Raw genomic sequence first — 11,191 nt, forward strand, 5'->3', positions numbered from 1 at the left:
ACCTAAGACCAAGACCACCTTACATAACCGGCCTGTGGGTAAATGACCTGCAGGGGAGAGGCTCCTCCCACAAAGTCAAACTCTATCGAGGTCATTGATCACTAATGTGCTGGTGAACATGAGCTCCATGGGAGTTACTTCTGTATCAACCTGAACATATCACCTTGTTCACTTAAGGAACCCAAAACCAAGAGGAGCTCCACAACGGGGACATGAAAATACTACACGGCTGATGTGTTGACTTCCTGTGGAGTAAATATTCACTAACATGAACTTGACCATTTATAGGACCTACTTGGCAGAAAAACACTGAGACATTGGCTGAGCTCAGAGGTGGTGATGGCATCACGCTGTGGAGGTCTGCAAACTAGACTGTCTAAATGTTCCACCTGACACCCAGAACCATCGATCAGGACTAGATGGCGGACCAAGTCCAGATTCAAATCCTAGTCCTGTTTACATGATACGTCAAGTCAAAGAATGCTGCCGTTCAGCTCGTCATTGAGTCAATGTTACACACCTCATATGCAGCTCACCGCTTCCATCGGGGAGATTAGTACCAGATGTGGATGTCATCGTTTCATCGCTACACTGATACACAACACCTTCACTGCTTCATCAACATAGCATGTGTTTACATCGAGGTCTTTCCATGTGAGTGTTCGCGTCGGTCACTCCGCGTACTTACGCTAACATGCTGTTTTATTATTTCACATATCGTTACATTTCTCCGTTCCTCTGTCTGAAATCACTCACACAGACACGTCGGGACTTGTTCTGCTGTTTTATCATGTAAAAGAAAGCACATGAAGATGATACATACGACCGTGACGCCGTGTTTCTCGTCTAAAACCAGCTGTTGTTCCTGCTCGCCACAAACTTGCACGGACGCTGTTTGATGAAACGTTGTGTCGGCTGACAGCGGAGCATTGGAGCCGCCTTACCTGCTTTCTGTGCCGCAGACTTGAGCCCCACGACGAGAGCCAGCAGGACCCCCGCAAAGTAAACCTGGATGGCGAATAACTCCTTTCGCTTTCTCCGCCTCGCTTTGCTCCTCCGTCGGTTCAGCATCACTCCTCCGGCGGCCGTCTCCGGCATCCCTTCAACCACCACGCGGGCCATGGCGCTCTTCTCTCGGCGAGCGTTCCGGCAGAACCCCGGTGGTGGTGCAGCGGTGGAGATGTTGGAGCGAGGAGGAGAAGACGGAGAGGTGCGCTGGATGGACACTTGTGTTACTCGACGAGAGCACATATGACTGGCTAGTCGATGGATGTGTGAAGTTAACCGGAGTGAAAAACGTAAACGTCCGCTCTCAAATTTCAAAATAAAATGCATGAAATGTTATCTGACAAGCATTTGGCTAGCTTACACACTTATTTTAAGATGGCATTATTTATGTCGAAGGTGTTTTTATATTTTTACATTTACCCAACACTTATTTTAAGATCGCATTATTTATGTTGAAGGTATTTTTTTATTGTATTTACCCAGTAGTCCACAGTAGTAAAGGGAAATGTCTGGGTATTCTTAAATAGAATGCTGCACCAGATATTACACATTTTACTTTTGACAGACAGTAAAAAACACACCAACCGGCCTAATAAACAGAGTGGGCCTACAAATAATTAAAGTCAAAACGAATCATCTAATCAATTTAACCAGTTATTATTATAATAGTCTACATTGATTTTTACAGTTTTGATGCAAAAAAAAATATGAAAAACAATAAATGAAACTAATTTCATCAAACTCAAACTGATAGAATCAGAATAATGCAGTCATAGTATTATACCATCATCAATATTTCCTGGAGGCCTGAAGTCCTGAAATACAAAGATATAAGATATATATTTGATAGACATGTATGTTTTAAAAACGTAAAGAAACCTTGTGTCACTCACGCAGGTTGACCAAAGGATCATTTGTGTTTATTCGTGGCAATCAGGCTTGATGTACCAGAGGAGGCGGGGCTTACCTCCATGTAGACACCAACATTTCATCCATCGTGGCTGAAATCACCACTGTTGCTGCTTTGTACATGTAGAAGTCTTAGATCCACCAGGAAACTAAACACCAACCTGTCTGAGTTCATGACATCATCCAGAGGTGCTCGGTGGATTTCACCAAGCTGGATTCACTGCGAATTGATTGCAATAAATAGATAAACGGATGTCGAAGTAACGACATAATGCCAACTATTTGTAAGAAGTCTGAAGTCATGGTTCGATCGGCCTTCAAGACGATACGCAAATGCTTGAATCCTGAATGCTCCATAAACACTTACAATAAGGTTGTCTTGGCATAGATATGACCTTGTTGTTTGTACCATAAATATATCTCTGGTTTATACTTATAATTTCCTTTGGTCTCTGTACTTATGTGAGGTTCTATATTAGAGCTCTGGGTGAACTGAGACTGCTACGACAGGTTTGGTCTCCATTTCTCATCACAGAAAATTTGCTTCGCGTATGGTATGAACATACCGAAATAGCATACCAGTATGCTTTTATTTTGAAGTTCCCATTTCCTGATATAGGCTAACTCTGACGCATTGACGGTGAAGTGGTTGGCGAGAACTGTCCTCCTCCTCCGTGCTTCCTGCTGGACCAGTCCGGGACAGCAGTGTGGTTTCTCTGTGGAGAAGCTCCGTGTTCACTTCAGGCTGGTCCGTGGAGAGAGAGAGCGAGGTAGAGAGAGCAATACGTATCATTGAACTGAATTGCCTATTGAAAATGTGTGTATCGTATGATATTATCTCTATTTAAAATCCGTGTAACATTTCAATATTTCGATTTAATTTCAAACTGTTGACACAAAACTGTTGACATAATTGCTTGAGAAGTGTTTTTATTGTTTCCTAATGCATCACAATCATATAATGTCAATTTGACTTGAATGTATTTCTTTCCTGGGGCTTTACAAATGTATCTAACATGCAGAGTAATTATGAAGGGTTGTCGATTTTCTTTCAGTAAAACTAAAAAAGTCTGACTTTATGTACTAGAAAATGAGTCTCTTGGGAAATAATAATGCAACTATAAGTAGAAATGATGGATCGGTCACAGTTGGTCTGAAGGGGGCATCACTATTATAAATAATGATCTTTCACCCTCGAAACATGCCGGCCCCCAGAGGCCAAAGTTAACGCCCTCTGACCTCTCTATAATTGAACAGTACATGCTTTTATTTTGGAAGCAGAGCAGAGAAATATCATCTAGAATTAAAGGGAAGGAGAAAGTAAATAAACAGTATTCGTGAGTGTTACATTACATCATCGTCATGTGTCACATGTTTCAGTGCTGTTCACTTCTCGCCATCCCATCAAGGTGTGTAATGATGTCATGGCGGGGAGGACGGACCCTGGAGAGCCATAATGCCATGTGTGGCACAGCTCCCAGATTACATCCCACAGCACACACTTCCTTCATGATGGATTTGGCATAATCCTCATCCTGAGCAATAACGTCTGACAGCCGTGATTCGAGACAATGACATGGAGGGTGCCGGATTAGGAGGCAGCGAGGGATTTTTACCCTTCATCCTTTGAGTCAAATCTCTAAACAGAGTTCATGCTGTGTTTTACATCTATTCTTTAAAAAAAAAAGACTAATTTGTTTTGTTTCAGTGCAGAATTAAACCACTGATCTCATGGATCCTTCTGTACGACATCAACATGCTGCATGTCATATTGTATTTGTTGCTAGAACGGGGAATTAAACGTGTGCATGAGATGATCTCACGATGACAAAATGACCAGAAATATCAGGATTAAAACAACCCATGTATGAATCTTGTGTGCTTTTGTTATCTCTCTCTTTCAAGGAATGAATACAGAGGCCTGCAGGTGTCACTCACACGGATATCGTGTCTTGGTACGTTTTCTGGTTGATTGTGGACAGCTACTAAGAGAACACAATGTGATACAATCGTTGACCTTTTAGTGCAGTTGCCTGATGGATGGACCCGGGAAGTGCTGCTTGAGGCGTTGTTGAGGACCGCTCGTCGTGGTTGAAGCAGGATTGAACTGCGGTCAATAAAGACGACACGCTTTCTTTTTTCTGGTTCAACAGCTGAGAAACATCTGATCAAAAGTCAGGAACAAATGCACTGAAGGCCATCTGATGATCCAACCCGCTGCCTGACACCAACGCTTATTCAGAGAGTCATTTGTAAGTTTGCATGTGATCAACCCTGACATGGAAACTCTTGAGTTTTCAGTTCCAGAAGAGCTGTTCTCAATTTGTTCAAACAACTGTGATTTTCTGTCAATTCTGAGTCTGTAAACTCTTTAGTATGTAAACTCTCAGCGTCCCATCCTGACCTGAGACATCCAGACCTGAGACATCCAGACCTGAGCATCACCTAAACCTGCATCATCCACATCTGTGACCACTCCAGTCTCGGAAAAAAAAAAAACCTGAGCAGTTGCAGATAAACCATTCACAAAAGAACACAAAAACAGAATTGTTCCAGTCTGATTATTTCTTTTCTCCATTTTATTTTCAATCAATTTCAACAATGTTTTATTGCATGGCTGCTTAATCTGTAACGCTGGATGATTTCTGGTTTGCATATTTTAAAAAGTATGATTTGTGTGGTATAAATCCAGTCTGCTCGTCGCCTGTGTCTTCGGCTTGTTCTGATGTCTGCTGCCGTTGAACAAAGTCGATTTTCACACACAAGGAAATACGCTTCCTGGTTTAGACCTGCTTTTAAGAGGCAGAACAGAGGCGCGCTCTCACTGGCAGTTTTTAAATACCAGGAACATATAGAGTGGTGAAGTCCCACCCCTTCCGCTAGACTCCCATGGGACCTCTGAGATCGTAAAAAATGTATGGGTCTCAATGCAGATGATATGTTGTTTGTGGATTTAAATTATAATTTTTCATGTCAAGAGTTTGACCGTTTATTGTGCGATTGTTGTTTAAGGCTGTAGAGAAAACACAATGAGAAAGACTACATGTCGTGTATGTGACGTCACGTCATCACCCTTTCTCACAGCGATTTAGTGCCATCAAACGAAGATGCCGGTGTGTTTTGTTCCTGAATGTTCCACGGCTGTTCATGCTTTCGGTTCCCGTCCGATGAGAAGACGAGGAATCGCTGGCTCAAACTGACGGATATCATTCACGTCGAGAGCAGCGAAGAGCTGTACTTCACAAAGCAGCCTCACACAAAACCTGCCTTTATCAAACTTTTTTGAGTTTTTTTTGCATCATTAATTATCTTTAAAAACCACAAACAACATGTGAAATTCATGGCAATATTCAAACGGGACCAGAAAATAATTTTGATCTCGCCATAGGAATACATGCATCAGAAATTCATATTGAGGTCCCATGTACCGGAAATAGAAAGGCGGGACTCCACCACTCTTCACAATCTTATTCATGCAGAAAATGATGAAGTTTACACAATCTTATCAATGCATATGATGTCAGAGAATCCACACTATTATCAATACCACATGGAACTATTCAGGTCTTCAACTTTGAAAATGATCTTTATTAAATAATGGAACTTTAATGAGCAAAACTGCCTTCTGAAGCTTTCAACATGCTTTTTAAATAATAAAATGCTGCTGTTTGAAACACCAGCTGAGAACGGCTGAGTGTCAAAAGTACAAAAGTTCAAACTGTCCAAATGTCAGACATCTCAGCACTCGATCTCAGCTTGTGCGATTTCATAATTGACCAACTGAAAATATATGCTGTCAAAATTTGATTTCTGATTTCATTCAGTAAATGACAACATGTATCCTTAGAGGTTTTACAACATTAAAGAACATTGGATAACAAGTGTGATTTCTCACTCTCACTCTCCTTCCTGCCTCAAACACTTACATCATACCTGTCCTCTCGCTGTGAACTCTCCACACACACACACACACACACACACACACACACACACACACACACACACACACACACACACAGCGTGGAGTGTGATGTTCCTCCTGCCTCTGATGTGTTAGTCCTGGCATTGTCCTGTAAATCATTCCAGGATTCCATGTTTGTTCCTTTCTGTGTGGACCCTTGAAGCTGCTCCCCGTCTCTTTTGATCAGCAGGGATTTGGTTGGAAGTAACTGTTAAAAGGATTTTTTTCTTCTCTTACATTGATTAGGTGTGTTTGCAATTCATTATGCGAGACACTGACCGAGACGCCGTTGGTTCGGTCTGTCCATAATCAACACAAATATTCAGGGACTATAAAACATGCCTTCCTCCCCAACTCCCCACAGAACATCTGCTGCTTCAACAGTAAAAAGTAACAATGGCTGAACTGTCGAGTACCAAACGTAGTGAAAAGACTATTTCCCTCAGGTAGATCAGCTCAGGTGTACAAAATACAGTAATTACATTCTTTTAAAAGAAGGTATTATAACACTTCATTCAAGAGAATTCATTAACACATTTGAGATCAAACTGGTCATTACAGCAGTTCCCAAGGTGGATTGTGGGAATTTGTGAAGGGTCAGATTATTGAGAATAACATTTAGCTCAATTTAGTTAACTAAAGGATATAAACTAAACAGTCATTATTAGTATTTTATAGAATACAAGATAGCTGACAATTATTAGGTAACATCTTTTATAATTTTAAACTTTCTAAATATATATATTACAAATAGCATAATCTCCTCTACTGAAAATATCCCTCCCAACAGAGAAAATGGCAGAATCATCACATTTACTCATTTTTGAAGACGTGTTATGTGGGTGACCCGCGACCGGGGGCTTTAACAAGCTCAGAACATTGATCCGAAGAACAGAGAAAGCCGGTAGATGCTCGTGCAAGGCCGCCATTGTATCATGTTGCATATGATGCACATGTACTCCGCTTGTGCTTGAAGAGTCGTGTAAATATGCCCGACAAGCAAAAGACACTCAACACTCAGTTCCCCTTCCATCGTTGTTCTGGTGAGCCAGGGGGAATCGTATTTTAACATGTCACTATACCGCCAACGCCGTTGTGTTACACGTCACGCCCACTCTGGTTCCACAAAGCCGGGATGCTCCTGTTAAAGGAGCTAAATTATGCAAATTCAAATCTTTTTCATGGTTTTCAAACCTAAATTTGGTCCCTAAGGTGTCAATAGGCCCATACAGTATTAGAAAAGACCATCGTCTTCTTTTTCTCTTTCTCCATTTAAAGAAATTGAAAAACACAACGGTTTGCCAAAATTACTACATATTGATGCTACATATGAACCTGCGGTCAGAAATGTGACAGCCTCAACTCACATTTCAAATATTTATATATTTATAAGCCACATTCATTCTCCCAAGGGGATAGTTTCTTATGGACTTAATGAGCTCATGACCTTTAATCTAAATTAGTGTGGAACAAATGAAAGATCCAGGAGGATTTATCAGCTGCTCTGTTGAATACTTGAAAGTGGTGATGTCATTCCAACATGTGGAACTATGTGAGTGTGAAACTGTTTATAACCGCAGCCTGACCGGACAGGAAAGGTTGCATTAAAGAAATCCTTGCTGCCCTCTGGAGGAATAATCCCGTCCTCTAAGAAGATTATAGAGGGTTTTGTTCATGTTTCTTGTTTATAGTCACACAGATGTTCACACACATTACATACAGATGTGCCGCTCAGAGCGCTTACACACAGATGCATGGATGAAGGTACACCTGAGTGTACTGAATGATGTACTTGGATGATTTTCTCATGTGAACAAGCATCCACAGAGATGCTCACACACACACGCACAGACACACACACACACAGTGCCACAACAGGCTCCCCACAATGATGACACTCAATCCGGTGTCCTCCATTTAAATACTAAACAAATAAACAACTACACTTCTTTTAATTGAGTTAGTGGTTTATGAAAGAGCTTGAAACCAGATCGTAGGACTGAAACCGATGTGATCAGAGAGGTAAAGAATCAGTCATAGACTGTATCTAAAAGCAGCAACCTTACCGGATCTGGATCCATCTGGATTCTGGTGTGAAGCTGCCAACACTCTTAGCTTCATACTAATAAGGTCAACTTTACAGCTGAGTGTTAAAGTAATTTTCACCAGGTAGCCCCGCCCCTAAATCATCCCCTGCTTTCTGGTCTGTTGGAACATCATGCTGAATTGAAGAAGAATTTAAACTAGAGATTGAGACCATAAACTCATGTTTACAATGTTTACTGAGATAATAAATCAAGAGAAAAGTAGGACTATTTCTCCTAGACTTCTATACAACCAGAGAGTAGTCGCCGCAGTTTTAGGCACTTTAAAATTGGCTTCACTTTAAAATTGGCTTCACTTCTCAGGCGGTTGCTGCCTGATTACTGTAAAAGTTACTACCAGGATCTTTTAACTGGTCTCGTGTTATACTGAAGCCTCTGTATGACCTACGTATAAGCAAAGAATAACATTGACAAGAAGATTGGCAGGAGGAATGTCATGATATTATTGGTTGAAATTGGTTGGTACCAACTGAGCATGCGTCAAAGGTTCCATTCTAGGAAAAAGAAGATCTTGGATTTTATATAAAACAAAAGAAAAAAGAGATGTATTTCTTTGTAATTATTTCGGCTTATACAGTTAAATAGGTGAACAATATGATGGGATGGGATCTAAAAGGGTTGAAAAGACATTTTTAATTTCAGCTCAACAAAATCCAACACTTAAAAATCGGATCTACCAACAATGACTTAAAGGGGGTCAATGCTTTTTGCAGTTTTATTTTTAATACATTTCATAACCTCTCACAGTTATCAGTTGTTATGATACTGTTATAGCGGCAGGAAAATATTTTACATGATATAAAATAAAAACTAAACTGCCGTCCATCACTTTCCCCCTTGTTTACTTCATTTTCTTTACCTCTTCATTTCATCTCCTTATATTTCATTTGCTTTCTTACTTTCCTTTTTCCTGTCATGTTTCCTTAACGTTAGCGGCTACTGATGCGGGTCAGGGTTTTCAATACCCAGTCAACCTGTTATGGGAGCTGACCTGAAACTGCCAGCGGTATGCATTATAGTAACACAGTTGTCAGGACGACAGATAACTGAGTCTACTGATTCAAGCAATGTTGTTGTTGCATAGTGACATGATGCCATTCAGTCACGTGTCCACCACAAAAAAAGGATCCCAATTCATGTTCCTGTACACAAAACCAATAGATTACATTGCATTTTATTTCACAACCTGTGGGCATGTGTGTGTGTGTGTGTGTGTGTGTGTGCATGTGTGTACATGTTTGCATGTGTGAGTGTTTGCATGTGTGTGTGTGTGTGTGTGTGTGTTTGCATGTACGGGAGAAACACGTAGAAGTTCATTGATTTCCATTAATAAGCCAGCAGAATGGATTTGATAATGAAGCGGTGGATTGACACGGTGAAACTCCCACCCTCATATAATACTTATAATTGAATGTTCTTGACTTCCCTGGTGCCTCGCCTGTCAGGATCCGAAGGTAGTGGGTGTATTCCTATCATGGGTTCCTGGATGGGTTTGGTTCCCAGGACCAGGATTCAAAACCAACACAAAGACATATAAACTATTAATAATGTTACCGTTCTAGTCATCTATCGAATGTGCTCTGCTTCTTTAAAACTGTGTCTGTGGTTAACCACCCCCATCCAGCTGGTCCTGGAGCTGTCTGTGGTCTGTTCTGCTCCCATTGACCAATAGTTGCCTTATTGTTTCTGTAGTTCCTACCTCTACTGTACGTACTGTCTTCTGTTCTCCTGTCTGCTGCTTTCCTGATAAAGGTTTCCCTTCAGTGGTCACTCACACTTTTTTTTTCACACACTGACTGCCCTATCTTGTTGTGTGTTGTGCTTTGCTGCTGAGTATATACTCAGAGTATACTGTATATACGTTGTTACAACATTTATGTGATTGTACTTGATAATAGAAGATGAGAGAACCTGTTCACCAGAAGGGCCAGGTTACCCCAAATACAAGATAGCTCATTTTGTCAGGTACTTTTAGTGCTACAGTATGCAGCAGTGTTGTGGTTTTATTTGTCCAGGTTTGTCTGCCCCCAGGAGATGGATTACATTTGTGGGAACGAACATTTTTTCATTAAAAAAATGGACACAGCAACATCTCTGTCCTGCGACCTTATCGACGGAGCTGTGATCACATTTCACTGGAACGGCGTTTCACTGCAGAAATAGTTAACGCTGTTGACAGTGTGATACCACTGGGGGTAAGTGAGAAAATGTATTTTCTTTTCTTTGTGTGTGTGTGTGTGTGTGTGTGTGTATGTGTGTGTGTGGCTTCCAAAAGCTCTACAACAAATAAGTAAGCTGCCTGGACAATATGTTGTCCACTGTCGACCTCCAGACTTGTCTAGACTTGAGGTGAATTTGTAGGTCGATGCTTCTTCTTTATGATTTGTCTGCATCAGAAGCACACTTGCAAGTGTGAGATTGTTTTTGCAGTTTGTATGTGAGCTACAACTGGATACATGAAACTTGAATTATAGGGCACAAGTTGTGTTGTGTGTGATTGTAAAAGGATGTTTTAATACAGTTTGCACTTGTTAAACCTGGCTTCCATTTACTTAATCAAGACTGTGACCGTTTGTGATTCTTCGTTCCCAGTGGAGGCATGAGAGAAAAACAATGTTTTCTTGAAGAATTCAAGATAACAAAGGGTGAGTAATTGATATACAAATTGCCATTTTGGGGGTGAAGTGCTGTAAAAGTAGAAAGCTGCTCGCTGTTTCAACATTTAACCGTTCTGGACTGTCAGTGTATACGGTAGTAAGTGAGGTGTACTTTTCATAGGTTAAGCAACAGACAATGTACAGACAACACTCTTCTCATGCTGCACAGCACATATGAGAGTACTGTATTGCACATGATGTCATGATCTGTGTTTTTGTCATGTTCTGTGTTTCCCTGGTTTTGATTTCCTGTTTTATTTTGTAATTTTGTCCTCAGTGTGATTTCCTGTCTTGTACTTCCTGGTCCTTGTTGTTTCCGCTGTCTTGACTCCCCCACCCTCTCGTGTTGATTACCATGCCTACCCTAATGTGTTTCACCTGTTCCGCGTCAGCTCCCTGCCTCCCTGTGTTCTGTGTGTTTCCCCTGTCTCGTTGTCGGTTCATTGTCGCTGTTTTGTCACTCCTTGCATGCTGCACCACGTCTTGTCTCTGGATTTTTGTACCACGTCTTGTCTCTGGATATTTTTGTGCCTCGTCCTGCCTCCCATGTC

At 41.1% G+C, this 11,191-nt stretch overlaps 1 protein-coding gene across 1 annotated transcript in view; it reads right to left on the reverse strand.

Moving 5' to 3' along the window:
• Window positions 1-1,227, reverse strand: part of slc24a3 (solute carrier family 24 member 3) — an 88,618-nt gene extending 87,391 nt beyond the window's left edge. Inside the window, exon 1 of the mRNA XM_084021075.1 lies at window positions 945-1,227. Coding sequence (XP_083877201.1) covers window positions 945-1,122 — 178 coding nt within the window. The 5' untranslated portion in view covers window positions 1,123-1,227. The remainder of the gene's footprint in view (window positions 1-944) is intronic.
• Window positions 1,228-11,191: the final 9,964 nt, after the last annotated feature.

Source organism: Eutrigla gurnardus (genome assembly GCF_963514095.1).
Source record: "Eutrigla gurnardus genome assembly, chromosome: 11".
Classification (NCBI taxonomy): Eukaryota; Metazoa; Chordata; class Actinopteri; order Perciformes; family Triglidae; genus Eutrigla; species Eutrigla gurnardus.